This window comes from Alnus glutinosa, chromosome 3 (assembly GCF_958979055.1).
Source record: "Alnus glutinosa chromosome 3, dhAlnGlut1.1, whole genome shotgun sequence".
Taxonomy (NCBI): Eukaryota; Viridiplantae; Streptophyta; class Magnoliopsida; order Fagales; family Betulaceae; genus Alnus; species Alnus glutinosa.
In genome coordinates this window covers 36,972,306-36,995,561 of record NC_084888.1, presented here as the reverse complement: position 1 = coordinate 36,995,561, position 23,256 = coordinate 36,972,306, and the positions used below count along the sequence as shown (strand labels likewise).

Here is a 23,256-nt window from a genome sequence, read left to right as displayed (position 1 = left end):
AAAGGTGAAACAAAATTTGGTGAGTGAGTTAGTGAGTGAATATTTACTCATTAGAATTGGTGAGTAATTTCACTCATCAAAACTTTTTGGTTAAAATAGTGAAGCTGCTGGGAGTGGTTTTTTAGTGTTTTCATCAAATTGGCTCACCAAAATAATTAAAAAGCTATTTTGATGAGGCTACTAGGAATGCCAAAAAGTTTTGATGAGTGAAATTACTCACCAATTCCGATGAGTAATATTCACTTATCAACTCACTCACCAAATTTTGTTTCACCTTTCTCTCTCACATGATCAACACACTTTTTTCTTTTTTTCTCTCATTTTCTTCTCCCATCTCCCATCTCTCTCACACGATAATGTTCTTATTTCATAGATACGAAGGATTCTTTATAAAAATATTAAATAGAGAAAAAATAAAGATATATGAAAAAAATATTATTTAAATGGAATAGTGATAATAAATAGTTAAAATGGTAAGGCTGCTGAGAGAATTTTAAAAAAGTGACTCACCAGAATAGAGAAAGTAATTTTTAGCTACTTTAGTGAGTAAAATTTGATAAAGCTACTAAGAATGCTTAAGTGGAGATTATCAATTTATCTGTATCGACTCTGACCGGACCTATAAGAAGTTGTCAGAACTACCGTCATTTTCAGCGCGTGATGTTACGTTGTCCCTACTTTGCATATAATTTAAGCTTGAGCCCATTGTCAATTTAACAAGGAGCAGGCCTAAGTCTGCCCATAAGTCTGATTTTAAAGCACGAGTAAGTGGGTCCGTTGGCCTTACTCAGGGAAAAAAAAAAAAAAAAAAAGTGTCCATGGGCCGAGTCCATGGGCCGAGCAGGCGAATCCGGTCCTAAAAGAAGAAATTTTCCTTCGAAACAAAATATTGGTTTCGAATTTATTTTCCTTACTTTTTTGATAATAAATTAAAAATAATGATACTCTTCGATACTCATTTATGACTCATTTCATATCAATTAATGTAACGTATTTTAAATGACTTTTCATATTAACTACTTAAAAAAAGAAAAATCACTTAAAACGCACCATATCAGTTGATAAAATAAATAGGTCTAAAGAATAACATTACTCTTAAAATAATCATAATTCTGATTAATTCGCTTGGTCAAAGAAGTCCGAGATATTAAGATTGAAATTGAACAAAGGCTATTAGATCAAATGATTCACATAAAATGCCAAGTACATTATAAGAGATTTTTCTAAATAATTTTTTTTTTATAAGTAATTCTATCTTATTAAAAAGCGTAGAAGAACGAAACCTAAATTAGCACTTAATATACAAGAGACACCCAATCCGGAAGAAAATAAAACACAAATCCAGATAATCAAGAAAACTAATTTATAGATAGATAAAAAGAGAAATTTTTTCTTTTAGAGATATTAAAAGTTCTGTAACTAATAAAAGGCCACAGGCCATTTAAACCATGAGGCCATAGTGGAGATCAATTATAATTGAGATTTATTCAACTATATTGGAGATCAAAAATGTCGTTAGCCATTTTGACAACAAAACTTCATCCACCTTTCAATTAACGGGTTACAACTAAATGGCCAAAATATAAAAGAGAAGGCGAAAAATGTCCGTCCACTGCTCTGAGTTACAAGTAAGCTGTATGTGTTATTAGTCCATCATTTGCTCAGAATAGGCCGGATTGCAGCTTTGAAATCTTCATAAAATCTTTGCTCAGAAAATCTGCCTGCCCGTCTCCTTGCAGCGGCAGCCATCTGGAGCCTCTCAGTTTCGGGCTTCCTTATAATTTTTAGGATGGCATCTGCATATTCTTCCACACTGCAAGCAAGAAATCCTGTTTGCTGTCCATCTTCTTCTAAGACAATGTCCATTTTTGGTCCAGCGGAATTATGAGCTGAAGAGAAGAGGAAAAGTATGAGCAACAAATATACGTAAAAGCATTTCTACAGTGTGGAAAGGTGTCTTCTTTTCAAATGGGTAATCATAAAAGATGCTAACCAATTGGGATTGCGCCTGCAGCCATATACTCTACGACGCTTATGCCAAAATGTTCGTCTGTCATGGAGTGGATTCCTGCAACAGCACCAGCCAAAAGTCTCACCAAGTCCCTGCAGATTGTGAGGAAAAAACCAATGCTAAGACAGAAAAGACAAATCAAACAGGTATAAAAGATCCACAAGACAGAAACTAACCAATGTTAAGTTAAAGAAAATTTTCTTATAAAAATACTTGAGTACTAAAACCATTATAAAGAAATCCACCACTTCAGTGCCAATCCACCATGCTTTACTGCCTAATGAAAAATTAATGGGAGTTATGAATTACAGATATTATTTGATGCAGCTTGATTAATTCCTTTACGTCAATCAGCCCACCTAAACGTATTTTATAAAGCATAGCATGGGCTTCCCCCAACCACCCAAGGATTATTTGAGACTTAAGTGGAAAAGCAAAGTTACCAATTTCTTAATCAAATGCTGCTCCACATAAGGTTGATTCTATGCTGAGTATTAGCATAATCTGCACCGTCATAAAGCCATAAAAGGGGTGACATACCCATTCCATATAAGTTGGTTTTGCACAGAAGATCTAGACAGTCACGGTTGCTATTAATTTAAACCATTTGATTTTTCAACACTAAGAAGCACAATCAAGTTGTCTTCATCTGCTTAAGCAAGGTCATGTTGTGTAGCAATAATCTAATTAACCTCCACATAATGAGACAGCAACACTACTAATCTTCAAATCCACTACGTGCACAGCACACGTCCTCAACTAGATGAATCTGACAATTGCTATGTGATACATCTGACAAGCCTGAGTGGGGGAAACCCATCAAATTGGCAATATTTTCCACTTCTGCATATGAAATGTACACTACACCACATTGCACGGTTTTTCATCCTCAGAGAGGAAAAGAAGTTATCATGCACATGCATCCATAAAATTGCACATTGCATAATATGGCCGTATAAAGGATCCAATATCTAATTTGACAGGCTCAAACCTGTACATCAGATTCTTATAGAATTCCACGTCCCCATCCACCTCTAGTTCAATAGCTTTATTTTTCAAATTTTGCAGCCTTTCCTCGTCTGATTTGTTTCGACAACTACCCACAAACTGAAGCTTCGGTCTAGGCAAGTCTGCATCTAACTTTTTAAGGGCGACTGAAAAAGCCTCAAGTTGGAGAGTGTGTGCCTGAGACAAAAGAATCAAGTTATGAAGTAAGCGAAATAACTTTAAAAGACCCAAAAAATGCGCCATCAAAATCATAGTACCTTGTATTCATAAGGATAATACAAGTATGCGCACCTTCTCTGGACGAAATTGAGCAACGGATATAATTATTGGATTTTTAGATGGTCTTTCCAAAGGAAGAACCTGTTTGGATGGCAACTTGTTAAACCCCACATGTTTTTGGATCAAAATTTTGACAAAAGGTGAGGATTATTGTATTCAAAGTATTGTCAAAATGAAGAGAATAGGCCGCCAACATCACTGTATCAATATTGGTTTGAGAAAATAAAATAAGATGCGACTAATCCTACAAAACTTGGTTAATAGCAACTTAACAAGAATATAAGATGATGACTTATATGCAGGAATAAAAATTGAATGCTAAGATCAATAGTCATGTCAAATCATACGTCATGAATGCACGTGATAATTAAGGGAAAAAAAAAAGAGGGAGAAATTTGGACCAATAGAATTGAACCAAAAAATGTAATAAATAAATAAATAAATAAGAAAAATAAAAAACTACAAAGGCCTTTCAACCCCACAATGCACACAATATCCTTAGATTGAAGAAACAAAAAATTACAAACCTGGAGTCCTGAAGTATCACAAGGAGGATAGACTCGCTTAGTTCGGTGAGAAATTTTCCAAATCTTTTCAATATGAGACTCAGTCCATGAAGAGTTGACCATTGCAAGGTGCGCACAAGAGCCTGCAAACCCATACATCCAGCTAAAGATTGTGTAATAGATGATTTTGCACCGGGATAGCCAAATGCTGCCACATCATAAGAAAATTTTACAATCAACACATAACAGGAGAACGAGTAATAAAGTTGTCCATCTATGAAAGACGCATGCAGGAGCATTTCGAAATCTAAAAGATCTCTAGCACTCCATCGGTGACAGCTTAGAACAGCAATGCCATATAAAGGACCTCGAAACACCATTAAGTTTGCTAAAACACTTAAGTTCAATAATGATTAATCCATGTGGGCATGTGAAGATACACTTGCCAGTATGCGTTGAAGGGAAAAGGTAAAAGAGGAAGAAGGGAAAACCCGCCTCTGGGATATTTGGAGAGGGGAACGTGCAATTAATTGTCTTTTCCATGGAAGTACCCAGCACAAAGGCTTGATACATTTTGATAATCTAAAGAATGTCTAAAATTCATTTTTGAGTTCATGTCTTAGAACGAATCCATGCTCAAATAAATCAACACTAGTTGGAGGAATTGTATGAATTCTATCTAATGCACTGCAGATGCACGAGGAGCAATAACTTCCCTACCACCCTCCCTCCCTCACTCCTATTTGTGCCATGGCTTTTAAGTGCTCAATCCTTGTAACCATCACACAATCATAATCATCGTCTACTTTTTCACTATAACAGGAGGAAACAAACAAAGATGGTTCTAATATTTGAAACATACCCTTTGGGGCAGCTATCACAAAGACTGCATACAAAAAGATGGGTGATGAACTAAACAGTTAGAAAACAAACCTCTGTGCAATCAAGGCATCGTTGTTATACATTGAGCTCCGTTCGCGAACACGAGATATCATGTCTAAACTGATAGTAGGGTAATGTGTGTAGCAGACAACTTTGCATCCAAACATTCGGGCAAGCGGATAAGTAAAAGCATATCCGCTTGTGTCAAAATAATATATGGGGGTAAACTTGCACAAAGCTTCCCATGAGAGATAGACTGAACCCAGACTTTGACCAATCATTGTGAAGTGAGGGTAAGTGGTTTCTTCAATCCACTTCCTTTTATACAGATGCACCACCTGAGCATATAAGATATTGAAGACTAAAATAATACAAGGACTTTACGGTAACAGCAATAGAGAAAACACAAAGATCAAACTCTCAGTAATATTTCCGATAATGCGTATTGTAAGAGCTACTAACACCAAATGAACAAAGAACAACGACCCAAAATCACCATAATCATAGACAATTGAATTACCGATTGTTCCAAAAGTATAAACCCTCAATAAGATAATTTTAATAGTTACAGATCATTCCACACAAAATGATAAATCAGAGAGAAAGAGAGAGTGCCTTAGGTGGGTAGAGCAGCTTGACCCCGAAGCGATCGACAGCCCGGGCCGTCAAGCTCTGAGGCGAGGCGTCGTGGTCGCCGGTGTAGACGACGCAGTCGAGATCAGGGATTTCTTCTTGGATGGCTTTGACGGCGCACCACAGCACTCGCTCTCCGCCGCCGCCATCGTTGGTGTACGGATGGAAGAACCCCACGGCTCTGTTTCTGTTCCTTGTGCCACTGATTATGCCTAAAGCTAACTTCAAAGTAAAGGCTGAGAGAGCGGTGATCAGAGCCCAAATCAGAAACCAGATTGCCATGACGTTTAATTTTTGAGCGAATTAATTTTGCCTATGAGGTAGCGAGTGAATAAATGGTGATGGCCTACCTGAAAGTGAAGGTAATTATACCGGGGCACCCAACGGAAACCATTTCCTTTTGAGAAATGGTACCTACTAGGCTACTAACCCCATCTCACCTTATCCCACTCGATTGAAAGTGAAACGAAAAAGATTTCTTTTAATGCTCCGTTTGTTTCGACGTAAAATGGTTTCCGCCGTAAAATATTTTTGACGAAATCAATTTCAAAAGAAATTATTTTCTCGAAAATATTTTTCGGCGTTTGGTTCGCACGAAAAAATTACGAAAAGTGAAAATGCAACTATCGCCGGAATCCGGCAAAGACCGGTCGCCGTCGCCGAAATCCAGCGAACATGTTTGGCCGGATCAGGCCAAAATTGCCGGATTCCGGCAGGAAACCTCCGGGCCCGGTCAGATCCGGCCGGATCCGGTCATTTTGGCCAGATCTCGGCAGGATCAGTGGCCGGATCCGGTCATATCCGGCCGGATTCCGGCCATTTTGGCCAGATCTGGCCGGATCAGTGTCCGGATCCGGTCATATCCGGCCGGATCCCGGCCATTTTGGCCAGATCCGGCCGGATCAGTGGCTGGATCCAGTCAGATCAGGCGGGATTCCGGCCGGTTTCTGTCCATGGCCAGATTCCGCCGGCATTCGGCGCAGTTGCCGGATTCCGGCAGCCGGCAGTATTCCGGGGGTCGGATTCCGACGCCGGCATTATTCCAGTGACTTGATGATGCCAGATTCCGGTGCTGCCTATTTTCGAACGACCGACTAATGTCGGATTCGGACAGTCAAATATTAAACGTGCGTGTAAAGACGAAGAATATAATTTTGGAAAACGATTTACGGTTTTAAAAACCGTAAATCGTTTTCCAAAAATTAAAGAAGGTTTTACGGTCAAACCGAAAATGATTTTCGTTGACCGTTATTTTCACCCCTACCAAACACCGTAAAATACCGAAATCATTTTCTGGAAATCATTTTACGCCGAAACAAACGGAGCATAAATTGAGTCGGAGGTTACTTCAATTTAATCTAAAAATAAATAAATAAATAACGTGTCTTTTTTTTTTTTAATAACATATAAAATGCATATTTTTTTAATAAAATTTATTCTAACTTTATTTCTGCTATTAAAATAACATGAAATTTTCATATGTTCAAGGAATTCATGTCATTTTTATATACTGGCCGGGTCAATAGAAGTTTTTAGTCTAGAGGAAAACTCTGTCCAAAACTACTTTTTTAACCTACAATTATCTCACAATACTTATGTGACAGTTTTTCGATCAATTATTAGATCAATCATTATTAAAAAGAAAAAATTAAAATTAAAAATTGATTAGGACCGTCAAATTATGAGATACTTGTGGAATAAAAATAGAATGTTTAGCTTCCTGTCGCCCTACTTGGTGTCATTATGGCAGCTAATCACGGTTACTGCTCTTTGATTATCAAATGAGACTCTTCTCACCATTCTTGCCATCAACTCCTCTCAATCTCTCTCTGATTGGGCCATTGCCGACGTTCACCAGCAACTCCTCTTCTTCCGCGAGTGGACTACTTTGAAGATCTCAATATGTGCAAAATTGGTTGCTTCAAACTTAGTGGTTGGAAGCATTTTCACCGTCTCCCATCTTTTTACCTCTATTAGAATTAGCAGTGGTAAATACCCCCTTTGAATGAAGAAAAAAAAAAAAAGGTGATGAGCGAGAAATTCAAACTCAATACAGAAAACAAGAAAATACTTTTTGTGCAATTTGTGAATTTTATTAGGTGCTTTATGGGACAAATTAAAAAGACAACGAATTTTCCCTATGCTTGGCTAAGTTGTCAGACTGCGGCAAGAAATTTTCAAGTTCTACAAATTCGTTGTACAAGAAGTTCTCAAAAACTTATGCGTAAATTTCCAAGCTATCTACTAGAAATTCTCAAAACTTGGTACTTTAAATTAAATTAGATTTTCCTACATTCAGCCTAAAGTTAAGAATTTATGGCAAAAATTTTGTTAGAAGTAGAAACCAAAATTGATAATCGCTTGCTTTATATAAGTGAAACCATGAATTGCCAATAAAATGTTCGTTTAATTTTAAAGAAAACCCTTCTTTTGCCCACAAGTTCACTTGGAACTCTTTCCCAATAAAGTTATTCTAGAGAGGAGCCATAGATTTCTTCAACTTCAAGGGTTGAATGCTTAAATTCAAATTCTTTTACCCCCTTTTTTTTTTTTTTGTCTTAATTGGCTATACGGTTGACGAGTATTTAAAATCTAGATTTTAATGGACAAAAGGATTGAGTATTGGAATCATTTAATGGTTTCAAAATGTGTGGTTTCTGTTACCAAAAAAAAACAAATGTGGCTTCAAAAAATAGGGAACCCAGTTTATGAAAATGCAATTAAGAATATTATAAAATTGTAATTCAACTTTTAAAATCGTTCGTTTTAAAAACATCGCAACACCAGACGCATTCCAACTCTAATGCAGTCATATGGTGGAGGATGTTCCCATGTACCAGTACCCTCTAATGCGAAGTGGCGAGCCCAAGAACACACTCAGTCTAATGCAGTCTCACATCTCACATGGAGGATGTTCCCATGTACCAATACCTTCTAATGCGAATTAGCAAAACCAAACCAGTAACTTCTGAAGTGAAATCGCAAGGCCAAGCATACTCTTAAGTCTAAGGCAGTCCCATGAGAGAGAGAGAGAGAGCATTCAGAAATGCCGCATATAAATCAGACGGGAAACAAAAGCAAACATTTACTTGCGCAATAGTCTTTCGAATTCCTTTCCAACAACAATTCGCTCTGAAGGGAAACAGTATCAAACATTTAAATAAACAATAAGTACAGAAAATGTGTTGCAAATGTCATGTTTTAGTAGTGGTATATATATATATATAAGGTTAAACATGCTCTGTAAATAGAATTTTCAAATGGGTCCACCAAAATACTTCTTTATGGTCGTAAAAAAACTCATTCAGGTGTCACCACCTTCATTGTACTAAATACATAATCATTCAAACGAATAAGAGCAGACTATACACGTAATCAAAACATAGCCATAATATATCAAACTGGGAGTTGATGATCAATAAGAATTGTTTTGTACTATAACTGACCGATTCCTGGACCACAAGAAAAATAGTAAAATACAGAAAATCCACAGCTTGCCCTCTACGGCAGCCAAAAAAATGCCTCTGCTACCAAAAGAATATTACAACACATATCCACACCCTTATGACAAAAAAACAATTGACATTATTTAAACTACACCTTCACCCCATCAGAACAAGGGAAAAAATGAGGCACCAAAACCCCCACAGAATGAAAAAGACAAGCATGCCATAACTGATAGGTTGCCCTCATCCCTATACTCTAAACTTACATCATTAACTTCAGCTTGAACAACTTGCCTGCATATCAGTAGCTGCTCCCCATTGGAGGCATCCCAAAAGGTGGCATGGGAGGCATACCCATTCCACCCATACCGGGTGGTGGAGCAAATCCTCCCATTCCCGGTGCACCTCCCATACCTGGCATTGGAGGTGCAGGCAAAGCAAGAGGCAGCAACTGAGCATACATGTTCTGCAACAGAAAACACATCACATCAATCAAAGCCAACGCGATTGTTAAACAAAAAAGAACAGAATGCCAAAAGAGAAGGGGGGGAGACTGTCAACATGGCGGCTAAAAGATATAATTGGGAAAATATTTGAGTTGCTTAATAATATCAGCACCCGGAAATTATAAAAAATCCATAGCACCGGCAGAAATGACAAAATTACTCTCTGGAAAGCCCAGAACAATGACCAAACTTATCATACATCAACAGAAAAAGCAGCCTTGAAATGATTACCTGCTGTGCCATTACATCCTTCTCTTCCTTCTCTTTAGCCTTAACCTCAATCAAAGCTTCAATTTTGTCCTTAACAAGCTCATCAACTTTTCCAGTGTACTCACGAATGAACTACAAAAAGAAAGAAAAGAAGGTGAGAGATTAATTGTAAATCAGATTTCAAATAGGACGTCCATGTTTCTATAGCACCCCACTGTAAAAAAAAAAAAAAAAAAAAAAAAGGTATCACAGAAGCATAAAACTCTTACCAACCCTTTTCACCCCAAACCCAATGTAAATAAGGGACATAATCATGTACCCAACACAAAACTAAAATTCTAACTAGCAAAGCACAATCTCGAATGATAAAAAAAAAAAAAAAAAAAATCAATCAACAGAAGCATGATGTAGTAAAGAAACATAATTCAGTAACACCCAACCCTAGATCCACGAATGATCTGTGCCAAGCACAAGCTCAATACCTCACATTTGACAAGGCACACAAAGCACCTAAACATAAGCTTAGGCCCAACATAAAAAGAATGGAATTGAAGTATAAATGATATAGTAAATCACCTGCAACAGATATGGGAAAGCAAAGTCGATCATATTGTTCATCCACGCAAGTTCTAGAGCAACGTCCGGCCGAATTAAATCATAACAAACAAAGAGGCACGAAGCAAAGCATTCCTTCTTTCCCTGCACAAGCACATATAACACAAATTAAAATAAAGTTATAAATAAACTTATATTATCTACACCTTCATTGATTAGATGCAAAAAATGCAATCATGCTTGAATAACAAAAGCAAAAGGTGAAAGAAAAGAGGAACTTTTTCCAAATCTGGAAAGTTGATTGTTTGACATCCTTCACATGGCAACATCCCCCTAATAAAGTGTCCAACATCGCCAAAAGATACATGACCTGGACACTTTATAAGCCATGAACACCCCTCCTCTCTCAATGCGTCTTTTGAGAGTGAGTAGGGCTCATAGACTTTTACATGGTATCAGAGCAGGTTCCTTGGACGATGATGGGGCTTTCCCTCCCGATGGCCAAAGTTGTCACACGTGAACGGGCGTGTTAAAATGTCCCGCATCGCCAAGAGAAGCACAGCCTGAAGACTTTATAAGCCATAGGCACCCCTCCTCTCTAAAAGCGTTTTTTGAGAGTGAATAAAGCCTATAGACTTTTACACCCCCTACATCCACAGGGACTGAGTAGGAGGTAAAACAGAGATCCCAACACAACTAACATCGCAAACTAACCATACTATGAGTAAGAAAGCTTTGTCTTACGTGAAAGTAGATACCTAATCATTTTCATTATATTCGCAATGCCTATGGAGGTGTGTAGCCAAGTAAAACCTATTTAAATCTCAATCAGTAAAAGAGTGAACATTTTTTGGACTTTGCAAGGTACCTTTTCAATAAAGTAAACGAGCAACTCCTCTGCAAGTTCGCGATCACCGGATTGCGAGGCTGTTTCCATGGCATCTTTGTAAAGGTTGTCTTTCTTTGATAATGCAATGGACTGCTTCCACCTGCCCGCTTTCTTGTAAATATAAGCAGCAACACGCCTCATTTCAAGAAGCTCATGTTTCTCAATCTGCTCAAACGCATATCAATTAGGCCAACGCAATTGGACTCGTTAACAGAGAACCACAAAGTAAAATAATTGCATATCACCTTCTGTGCAAGGCCAATTTGATCAAAGCTATCATGCATATCAATTGATTCACGCAATCTCTCATAGTCCTCCTCCTCAACATATATCCCATTCAACGCTTCATTTACTGCAGCCACGTTGCTACTCTGAACTGCAACCATGTATGGCTTCACAAGATGCAGTTGACCAGCCTGATGTAACATGATTAAAAACTCGCCAGAGTTAGAGCCACACAAAGAAAGTTGTAAACTTAGATCTCAATAAGATCATAAACCTGCAGAAGTAAATACCTTTCGCATAATGTCAACAACACGTGTATGGTCCACACGAAGTGCAAGAACATTGAGAAGATCATTAATAAGATCAGGATGTTCTTGCAAGTAGAAGTGCACAGCCTTATAATAAAGCTCCACATTAGCAACTTTAACCGCAACATCTTTAAACTGCATGTGATCCCATGCCTCAGGGGAATGGTTCATTATAGTAGTTGCGGCATTATCAAACTCATCATATTGGATATACAGATAGGTGAGTTCCTTCCAGTGCTGTTGTTCATCGCAGGCGCGTATAAGCTTTGGAATATTGAGACGGGTTGAGAACAGTTTGATGTGCTCCATAAGCTTCTCAGGACGGTATCTAGCATACAGAACTCCCAACTCAGTGAAGATGCCCATATGTGCACGTTCTAAACCTAAACCACTCTCCATAAGAGAAATTAGCTCATTGAAACATCCTCTATTCTGGTAATATTCGCTGACTTCTTCCAAGTCATCCACCTATTGTATGCAGAAGACAGCAAAATTGATTAAACGGTTAAATAAATTTATGAATTATCAATGTAGAACATGCTGGCTATGTAACAAAAAATATATCAAGCATGGAACCCTGCCAAGCACTGCAAATGCTTCATCGTTATACTCTGCAGGGCCCATCTTTCAAACTTGCAACTGAAGCTGAATGAAAAGAGACCTTCAAAGTTCATAGAAAGTAAATAGAAAGCAACATTTCACCTGTATAATAATGTTGAGCCCACATATCTGAGCTAAGCGGAATTCCTCTGCATCAACACAAGCAAAGCAAACTTCCTTCCATGTTTTTGAGCTGTTAGCTTTCCTTGCTGCATCAACTGCACCTTGGAACTGTCTCAGTTTCACAAGTGTGATAGCCAACTTGGCCCAGTTAGATATGAAGGCAAATATTATTTTTGCAGCCTCATATAGGGCTTCATCATATAAGCGGTCACCAACATTTTGGAGATTTGCTACATTTGGCATGAGAATGAACTCTTCAATATCACTCAGCCTATCAATCTTAGCATATGCATAGATGAGCTCACTGTCCACCTTGGGCTCTTTCGCCTTCTGCCTAACCATCAGGAGGTACCTCACCAAGTCATGGTAAACATTTGCATCCTCAGCTGCACGAATTACGTCCAAAAATTGAGTTGCATCATCTGCACGAATGAACGACTCAATGGCATCGCTCACCAGGCCCTCCCTGAGTTGAGCCTTGGCCACCTGGCTCCAAACAGCATCTTCTTCAACACGGAATGCAAACTCCACAGCCCGTTCAATGCTCCGGATATTATCCAATAAGACATTGACAGCCTGAACATTCAAGTTAAACTTCTTGAAAATTGCAAATGCTTCCTCATACAGTTGGGCTTCCACAGCCACTTCCCCAACTGCGGGTCCATCAAAGTTATCCAGTCTATTAATGTAATCCATAACTCTAGACGGGTCTGCTTTAATTGCTGTCAAAATGAGCAGGTTTTGCAGATTAAAGTTTCCACTGAATGCAGAGTTCTGAAGCACAATCTTTTCAAGGAGCTCAATTAATTCATGAGGCAGATCGGCAGTCATGAAAGCCTTAACAGCTGCAGAAACTTGTTCTGGGCTCTTGCTTTCGGGCAAAGCAGTAGATACAACTTGATCAATGAGCTGTCTTCTATAGACATTCTCAGGGTTAAGAACATTCTCCCAAAGATCACCATCCATCCTTTCAACCACATATCTGCAACCAACGTCTGAGTCAATAAATCTCCGAGAAAAAACACATGTACCATTGAAGACAAACTAAATAACTAAAAGAAATCACAAACCTTGCTTGAAGTTTGAACAAAGAATTTTTATTTGTGACATTAATAAGCTCTTCATCACATTGTCCTCGCCGATATGCCACAACTGCCAGGGTAGGATCACGTTTCTCACAATACTTGCCCACAACACGAGAATCATAGTAAGGGTTGGTGGTGAGGAAGTGCTCTGGATTGTTGTTGCTATCAATGATGATTTTACCCAGAGCATTGTGAACATGAACATCTTGGCTTCCCTCACTCACGAGATGCTCCAAGAATTGAGTGAGCAAACGAAGTCGATTCCTAAATATCACAAAGAAAACATAAGAAAAAAAAGTAAGAAATGAGAGTAAGAACAACAAAAGAATGAAATAGAGTTGGGACACCACCTCTTCTCACATTCATCCACAAGGGGTTCCACTGGAAGCAAAGAACGGACAGAGAGAATCAAGCCTTTGATAAAATCTTCAGGACACTCATCATCTAGAAGCTGCCCCACAACTAAAGGAGCATTCCCTGGGTTCACCTATCAAAAGCGACAGAAAAATGTCGTAAGGACAAGAAACAAGAAAAATTCATATAACAGCTAAGGCATTTGTGAATGTTCAACGCATGACAACTAACACTTTAAACCTCATACCTTTTGAACATAACCTTCGATGTAACGAAGCATGTTGTTTGTGTACAGATAATGTGTGAGATCCGGAACAAATCCAAAACGGTCACAAACATTGATTAGTGGCCGTGCATCTGGAAGCTTAGCTTCCATTAAAAAGTTCTTTGTTTTCTCAGGGTCGTAGAAATTTGACTCTCTCGTAACCCGCTCGACCTCTTTGATTTGTCCAGTTTTAGCAGCCGCCTCAATGTACTTAAAGTGAATATCGGGGTCCTCACTGTCTCATATATGAAAAAGAATGAGCCAATAATAAATGGAAATGCCATTACCCACCAAACAGAAAGAACTTATTAACTAAATAGATTACCTGGAGCTTAAATATGACCCAAGAAAAAAGTATAACCCTTCATACGACTTAAATTGCTCAAAAAGCTTTATGCATGCATCAACACCCAACTGTTCACAATACTCCTTAGCAGCCTGCACAGAGGTGTATAAGCATGCTTCAGTTAATTACTAATCAGATACTTTTCCAATTAGACAAGACAACGATGTGTACCTGCACAATTATCTGAAGATTGCCTCTTAGATTGACCAACAAAAGGTCCTTCATACATTCCAAAGCCCATTCGCGTGACAGAGTGCCGAAAAATTCTACAAGTGACTGTAAAGAACACATAATCAGTAGGAAGTTTAAAAACTCCACACACCAAAAGATATAAGCACAGGAGTACATAAACCTGTGGCTCAATTGCATGCGTATTCACAATGACACGCTTAATATCTGGCAACTCTGAGTAATGCTGCACAAGAAGTGAAACATTTAACACAGAATAATTTTTAACTAAATGTGCAAAAAAAAAACACTAATGAATGTTAAAGAACTGCTAGAAGACATTACTTGCAGAGCTCGCATATAAAGGCCAGCTTTTTCACAAAGTTGGGCAATTCGAGGACGGTCATAGTGGCTGAACATTCCATTAGCTAATATAGCATCAGCTACATTTGGAAAAGTTACCAAATTGATTTCCAGGACCTATATAAAAAGTGTTAACAGTGCTGAAAACGGGTGCAATTATACAAACAGAAGTCACATAGACTTAACAAAGAAAGTGGTGGTCAATAAAACCTTTGTTTGAAGGTAACCATGTTCAGGAAGATTTGGCTTCAAAACATCTAATAGAAAAGCTGTGGCCTCACGAATCAAGTTCCTCTATAAAACACAAAGCACAGAAAGCAGAAAAACTATTAGTTCTCCTCATTTATCATTAGCATTCTGCAATTGCAACAATGAGAACTAATTTATGCCCTATGAAGCTTGTTGATGAGTGACAAAAACTAAAGCAATACAAATGGAAAATAAAAGAACCTTATTATTAAATCAATATAACAACTCAAGCACCATTGGAATCAACAAACCTGAAGAAAGAGATCTGTTATGGTATTGTAATCAACTGGACAACCACCCTCCATTTGAGACATCATTAACGCAAAATTAACAGCTCCCTGCATTCCAAAAATAAATATTAGCTGTATAGTTTAAAAAATGCAAAGTCTTTCCTGGATTAAAATTATCTTTCATAAAAATGGTCTAAAAACAATTTTCTACCAAAACAGAAAGTCACAAAGAAAAAGGTTATTGGCAAACATATGAAAAGAAAGGGTTTGACTCCGATAAAACTTGTGATTTGCTCGTGCTTTTGACCTTAAGGTACTAAAACTTACAAAACTTGCAAAACATACAGATAAAAAAATACAATACCTGAGGATCTGCACGAAGAATGGTTTGCAGAAGGAATAGATAGTCTGGAGTGTACCCAACCTAGAGCAACAAAGGAACAATGATATGCTCGGACCACAAAATAACTTGAAAAAAATACTAAAATATAATAATAATCAGAACAATAACAGTAGTAATTAAAGCATGTCTTCACCTGCTTTGAGTATATTAGAATTTTGTCAAACTCCCTCCGTTCAGCAAAAGCAGCAACGACTTTCGGAGTTGCTCTGGCTTTAATATATATTTTCAACGCAAGATCATTATCCACAGTCTACAATGAAACATAATTACCAATATGTAAACAAAAAAATAATTTCAAATCCGGCAGCTTTGGGATGAAGTAAACAATACTTCCAGTAAACTATATTAACGATTAAATCTCAAATTGCACATCAAACCTTCACAAGATCCCCTAGTTCCTCGCTGCATTCCAGCTTATCCTCGGCCAACCAATTTTCCAAAAGATTCTTTTTGTTCTGATTCACAACAAGACGTGATAACTCCAACGACTCAAAAGCATTGAGCTTTCCTCTTGTCAAGAGTGTCCCAAAATACTGCAACAGAGGTGGCGTTTGCCCAGCTTGAACAGGAACACTCTGCAATAGAGCAAAATGTCAACGTTATATGACAAGTCTATTTCAGGAAACGTTCCATTCAGGCAGGGAAAATGAACACAAAACTCCCTTGGTGGCTACCAAGATTCATCCAATCTCAACTGATTGAGTACATGTCATGTTAATTTGGTTTATTCAGGGTGTTTGTTTCTACCCATCCTTTAAAAATTTGCATATGGGGACCATGCAAAATATGCATTTTGTTTCGTCTCTAAACAATCACGTCTACTATTTTATGTCTTATTCAGTGACTACTAAAAAATGCACAGCTAGATGCTACCAAAAGACGGGTAATCTTCTGCAGCTGCAGCTATATCAAACTCCATCAAATATACCTATATACACACAAAATGACAGTCAAGTGTACGAGAGAGAGAGAGAGAGAGAGAGAGAGAGAGAGAGAGAGAGAGAGAGAGAGAGAGAGGAGATGTGGTCAGTACAAGAAGTAGGTCTTACAGTGAGATCCTGATTGGCAAGAAATAAAATGAAGACACAATGACATATGCACAACATACACAAGGATGAACAGTGTTGAAGCTATCCATATATAAGCAACTAACAAAATATGTAGGATTGGAAAAGCAAAATGTAAACCTGAAATTTGGCAACTGTGTCAGGCGTACGGAGGAGTCCTTGTGGAGACTCAGCAGCAAGCTCAGCAGCTTCTTTGTACTTTGTTTGGGCAAACAATTCTTGGAAACGTTGGACAACCTGAGACACCCAATAGCGCACATCCCTATATTTTCAGTACTATAGGAAAGCACACAACAATAAACAATATGGACTATAAGCATATATTCATGCATAACCAGTTAAACAACAAGAACACCTAATTAGGGGTGTGTGTATGTGTGTGTGTGTGTGTGACCTGTCATTAAGTGCAACATAAAACGTCATTGTGTCCATCACCGTGAGACCCCAGGCTCTAACTGCAACGGTGATAATGCATGCCCGTAGGCTCAAATCCATGGTGAATATGAAAGTGAGTGACACAATATTCATAAGTACAAGGATTTGCTCCCCTCAACTCCCACAGCCCAAAACACCATTTATTTTTATTCTTGGAGTGCAATCATACAATACTAGTTCACAAAACAGAATAAGAGTCGAAGATCAAACATGACACACATCAATCTCTACTCTTATGATTAAGGTCTAGGCAGCACTAGTATGATCATACAATCTACACAAAGTATTTAAAACTTTTAGATACTTTCACACTAAAAGAGATAGGACATTTTTCATAAGAATCCTGTATAAAGAACTATTGGCTTGATCATTACAAAAACCTAACTTTCAAAGCATTAGCCAAATCACAAACCATGGCATGGTTGCATCACTACCTTAAATGCACAACTAATTTTTAACATTGATGCTTATTTTTATCCGTAGGAATTGTTAGGTTTTTAGTGTTGGCCTATTTCAGTGATCAAAACATGAGTTGAGGAATTATCTGAATTAACACAATTAATAATATAAAATAGAAAGAACAAGAATCATCTTACAAGCTGCTCAGCACCAGGAAGATTCCCTCTTTTTGCAAGATTGACAGCTAGCTCCAAATTGTTCAACTGTAAAAATAACCAGAAAACATTTGTAAACACAATAGTAATTCTCCCATAACAGAATGAAGGAAAATGCAAGCCTGTGAATATACCTGGCCACTGACAAATGGCACAATTGTTTGTTCGTTGACAGTAGCCAATAACACCTGTCCACGCCTATTGACAGCATAAAAACCTCCCACTGACGAAGCTTCCGCTGTCAAAAATATTGGATCTGGACTAATTCTATTTCTATATACCGCAGAAGCTGTCTCCAAGTCATACACAAATAATAGCCCAAGCTTGGTGATCACGTAGATCAAACTGTATTTCTGGGATATCTGTCAATTAAAGAATTCGTGAATAACAATTATGCTGCTGTTTACTAGGACAAGTAACAAGAATTAGCGACTTTGATACCTGCATTGCAACCGGAAAGTCATCAGCAAAGTCTGGAGGGAAGAAAAGATCTGCTTGTTTCTTTGTAAAAGACGGTTTCCCTGCCAACAAAAACGGAAAGATAGTTGTCAGTGATGCAAGAAAAACCACCAAAGTAGAAATGATTTAGCGAAATGTGATATGCTGTCAGCAACAACTATAAATTCTGTAAACTGATTTAGTCTGCCTCCAGGATTCCCACTTGATACCAACCAGTGTTTATAGATTGACTTCCTACTTCCTATTTTAATAAACTCCAACAAATCCTGACAAGCCCAAACATAGCAAACATTTAAAATATTTATCTTGACAAGCCCAAACATAATAAACGTTAAATAATTTAGTCCAAGTCCAACTTCTCTAAAATCACTTAAAAAAGAAAAAGAGCTCAAAAGTACAGCCATGTGAAAACTGGTATACAATTATCTTCCATAATTTTTCTCATCTCCCCTTCCTGCATTGAAATTCCCATAATTTACAACACAAAGCCACACTTGTCCAGGCTTTTTTTGGTAAGTTGTCCAGGCAGAAGTTATTATCCATCTTTCAGTCCAGATGACATGTCAAGATCCAATTCATCAGACATGAAATTTATCATAAATTTTATGACCTAGATGCCTATTTCCACTACCATTCCAGCAAACGAAATCCGTTTCTCTAATTTTTCTTTTAAAAAAAAAAATCTATATTTGATTGCCACCAAAAGAAAATATGCATTTTCATTCAACAATCTCTTCTTGTTTCCAGGGCAAAAGAACAAAGGTACTCTTAACTGCTTCTTTCAAGAATTATAACAAGCTGAGTATTAATAACAAAAAGAGTAACAATTTTTTTGGACATAGCAGTTACATACGTATAAAATGTGGAATGTGGCAGCTAAACTCACTACATTTAAATCATGCATATAACAGATTCAGTTGCATCAAAATTCCTTTCTAAACATAGCTCTTCACCCCCTATATGGAAACAACACAAGGATACATCACACCTCATTGTAACATTGGATGGATGGGAGAAATGAAGGAATATGAGATAGTTATAGCCATATCAATTAAAGACTAAAAAATAAGACAAACAAAAGGTAATTAGAACTAGTAAATTTACCTGGCTGGGCACCAAGCTCAATAACATGTAACTTTGATATAATCTGTCCAGCATTGAGGGTCTTTGTGGCAAAGGAAATCAGAATAGAAGGATTCTCGTTTCCTGGGACCTGTAAAAACATACAAGTTTAGTAACATTCATAAAACAGTGTATGTGCGCATGTTACACTTTTTAATGAATTTAGTTACTTCTACAAGAAATCTTGTGTGTGAGTCAATGCAATGTCGAAAACAGATTAGGAAAGGGAAACCACCACACCTTAAATTGGGCAAATGATGCAGCATGTGCTTCAAGAGCTTGACTGCGCTGCTGATCAACGGAGAAAAGTTGCATATTCCCTTTAACCAATTGTGGCCTCTATAAACAAAATCAGATAAGGAAATCAAACCATAATACCATGACAGTCAAGAAAAATTGTCACAGTAAAAATCATATAACTACACATGGGGTAGCATCTACAAATCATGAGATTTAAAAATAAAAAGATGCATGAAAAATGAAACTCAAATAATATAATGGCTGGATCTAACTGCTTGTATGCAGGAGAGAGGACAACTGAACTGCGTTCCAAAAGTTTTATATGAAACAAGATCAGTTACGCATGGCAGTTTAAACCAGGGACTACAAAGCACCCAACATTTAGGAACTTCTCAGGCCAAGTTGGCTAGATCAGGCTCAGATAGCTTGCAGCAGCTTGGGTTCAATTTCATGTGATACTATCATGTATATCTTTATCCTTAGCTTTTTACTGCAAAGCAGGTTTTCACTTGGAATAGCAGTTCTCTATATTTCCCTTAGATGTGAGAAACCATCATGTGTCCTTCGTACATGAGAGCATTGATGTGACAATTTTTTTTGTTAAGTAATGATGTAGCAAACTTTTTTTTTTGTTGGTAAGTTACACATGCACCCAGAGGGTTTTGAATCTACATCCACCTCATTCTTAAAAGAGCAAGGAAGCATCATTTGAGGTAGAGCTCATTGGCATAGTGACGCGATCAACTTTGTATAGCCATTAACAGAAATAGTAACATACCTCAGGTGAACCAGGAGCAATTCCAATCAAAACCAACCACTTTTCAGAAGGGTCACATCGGTAGTTTATTATCTGATTGTTTGCCATATTGGCTGTTCTATCAAACACCTTTACCGGCTCAGAATCACCTACATTAGAGATGCAGTGAGGACCATATAACTGTAAACAGTTTGAACATAACAAGAACCTTATAAACTAAAAAACTATTGCAACGTGATACTGAAATAGAGTATAAATAAAGATACTGAAATAGATTATAAATAAACACATCTTACCCTCAATTGACCAATGATATACTGAAGTCAGTGTCACCAGGCCCAGCATCTTTGGTGTAATCCACTTCCAAAAAACAATCTGTAAACAACGCAGGGAGAGTTGGTTTAGCTAAATGATTCCAATCTCAATGGAACAAAGTGGACAATCAAAGTATCTCAAACTGTAATGAAGATGCTAAGAAATTAAAGTTCTCACCTGCTCAGGCATCTGATAAGATTTTATTTTTGCTTTCAGCTCAATATTAAATATTTGCAAATGATCCTGATTAGTTCCTTGAAGTTGGGCTTCAAAAGAATGTCACAATTTTATGAGCCAAAACAATATAAGAACAAGGAATAATAGAAGTATGCACAAACCAAAAAACATACATGTACATGTACACATATGTATCTATTGATTTTTTTCACCAAAAAAACATAAAAATGAGCTACATTAGGGAGTTTCATGATTAGCATCCCAACAGTAATATTCTCGTTTAACCTGGAGAGCCAAGATATGCAGGCAGTAAGGAAAGGTAGACAAGGGAGTAAAACTGGGCATGACACCACTGGTTCAGCTAGTTGCATCACAACAAAATGGAATAAAAACTTAAGGTAGAAGTACATAAACTATGTCAAGCAGTATGTAATCAGAAATGAGATCAGTAATTCCTAAAGTTTTATGATCGCATTGTATGAGTGGCAACAAACATAATAATTCTACAATAAATTCCACACACAATTCTGCATCCGCAAGTTTCTGAAGTTATATGATCGCGTGGCATGAGCAGCAACAAACAGAATTCTAATCCTAACAGCAATTCCACACACAATTCTGCAACCACAACCCAAGTACATAACTGAGAACTAATCCTACCTTTCAAAGCAAGAATTCTAGAATTTGGATTCATAAGCGCCGAGTCTGCAGTAATTGGCCTCCTCAAAGGCTGCATTGGCATACTCATATCAATAATAACAACGCTATTCTGTGGCGACGTTTCCCGAACACATATATACTTATCCGATTCCATAGTAACATGAGTAAACGTAATGAATTGAGGATTGATCCCAATGCTCGGTAACTGCAATCACATCAGATCACACAAGCCATAACTCAGCTTCAATTATCTAATTAAAGTCCAAAAATAGATAGTGAAATTATAGCCTATGAAATAACTTGCGAAGCAAACTCAAAAAGAATTTAATAAATTTACAGATCTGAGTAGAAACCATAAATTTCAAATCCATAGAAATTTCCATTAAGACTAAACATTAAAAGCACTGTCGAAATAGCAAATCGCAGAGAGTTATAGCACAGTATTTGACCTAGAAGCGAAATTTAACAAAAATAGATTACTAAACCTCGTAACTATGAGAACAATGCCGTTTCAGCTCAAAACACAGTTAAAATTTCAAATTATGCATAGATTTCAAATCGCATGCATCGAATCGAAGCCAAAAAAGAGGAAAGTGATAGAAAGAACTGACAGTGAGGGCCTCTTTCATGGTGATCGGAGCGCTGGCGGCCGCCATGGTGGCTCAGATAGACGGCGCGGTATTAACGGCTCAGATCTGTGGCTGTGATCGAATACCGGCTGCGAGGCAGAGATCGAAGCTCGCGGGGGATTCGAAAAGCTGCGAGATCTGAAGCAGCGATCAAACCTTGGGACCCTCGGAGAGAAGGAGAGGGAGAGATCTACAGCGAGATATATAGGGAGACAGAGCAATGGAAGCTGTGATTTTGGGAAAGATAAATGGAAGAAGAATGTGATTACAACGGAATAACGAGAAGCAGAGATCGCACAGGCACTAGGAAAGCAAAAGAGAAATCCTGTATAAAAAAATCCTCCCCCAAGGGAAAGACGAGTTAAGATGTGGCCGTTGTGCGAGATGCGGCATTTGCCTGCTTCGGTTTTATAGAGTTCGGGTCGGATCTTGATCTGGGTCCAAAGACTACAAAGTCGATCCTTCTGAGTTCTGACCGTTATTTTATTTGTGCCTTTCGGCTGCTGAGTTGTTTGACCCGACGACCCGTGTAACATTATGTCCCTTCGGCTGGTAAATTATGAGTAATTCTTGGAGTAATGTTTTCTAGATAGAGAAATGCTGTACGCTCTCATTTCATTTATATCCTTTTCTTTTTTTTTTCTTTTTTTTCTTTTTTTTTTTTTTATGTGAATCAATAATATTATTAAAAAAAATTAAAATCTCACTATACTCTCTTTACTATCTCTTATATCATTGGTCTACATAAACAATAGTGAATGAGAGTGTACAACCAAACATTTATCTTCTGTATAACAATTATACACACTTTATACAATAAAGCAAATATGAAAATAATTTTCATAATCATTGTACATACTTTTTTTAACTTTTTCGAGAAAAAAAAAATGAAAATCATTTTTAAATCAGCTTTGTTGTACAAAGTGTGTACAATTATTGTACAGAAAACATTACTCTTATAGAAGTACCTCATGTATCACTCTTGTATCTTTTTAAAAATAAAGTAGCTCTTAAAATGATCATTTGATCAAAATTTAATAATCATTTGATCAAACTTTAATAGTAATTAATCACAAGCTCGGTGATGATTTTAAAAGCCATTTCATTTTTTTATGAACACAAAAGTGATACATGAAA

At 37.4% G+C, this 23,256-nt stretch overlaps 2 protein-coding genes across 2 annotated transcripts; both read right to left on the bottom strand.

Moving 5' to 3' along the window:
* Nucleotides 1-1,402: 1,402 nt before the first annotated feature.
* LOC133864770 (GDP-Man:Man(3)GlcNAc(2)-PP-Dol alpha-1,2-mannosyltransferase) lies at nt 1,403-5,765 on the bottom strand. The gene is made up of 7 exons (XM_062301183.1): nt 5,302-5,765; nt 4,738-5,024; nt 3,826-4,012; nt 3,311-3,379; nt 3,003-3,196; nt 1,994-2,103; nt 1,403-1,889 (listed from the first exon to the last, which is right to left on the bottom strand). The coding sequence occupies exons 1-7, from the start codon at nt 5,599-5,601 to the stop codon at nt 1,654-1,656; spliced, it is 1,383 nt and encodes a 460-aa protein (XP_062157167.1). The 5' UTR covers nt 5,602-5,765; the 3' UTR covers nt 1,403-1,653.
* A 2,926-nt stretch (nt 5,766-8,691) lies between these two features.
* LOC133862809 (clathrin heavy chain 1) lies at nt 8,692-22,500 on the bottom strand. Its single transcript, XM_062298683.1, has 30 exons — nt 22,102-22,500; nt 21,491-21,695; nt 20,831-20,919; nt 20,635-20,713; nt 20,360-20,487; nt 19,582-19,680; nt 19,324-19,432; nt 18,202-18,281; nt 17,895-18,122; nt 17,743-17,808; nt 16,832-16,948; nt 16,022-16,219; nt 15,778-15,894; nt 15,606-15,665; nt 15,263-15,349; nt 14,973-15,056; nt 14,745-14,879; nt 14,584-14,646; nt 14,403-14,507; nt 14,211-14,323; nt 13,868-14,120; nt 13,617-13,753; nt 13,252-13,530; nt 12,161-13,163; nt 11,441-11,926; nt 11,171-11,341; nt 10,905-11,090; nt 10,058-10,180; nt 9,503-9,613; nt 8,692-9,231 (listed from the first exon to the last, which is right to left on the bottom strand). The coding sequence occupies exons 1-30, from the start codon at nt 22,144-22,146 to the stop codon at nt 9,067-9,069; spliced, it is 5,121 nt and encodes a 1,706-aa protein (XP_062154667.1). The 5' UTR covers nt 22,147-22,500; the 3' UTR covers nt 8,692-9,066.
* Between the last annotated feature and the right edge of the window lie 756 nt (nt 22,501-23,256).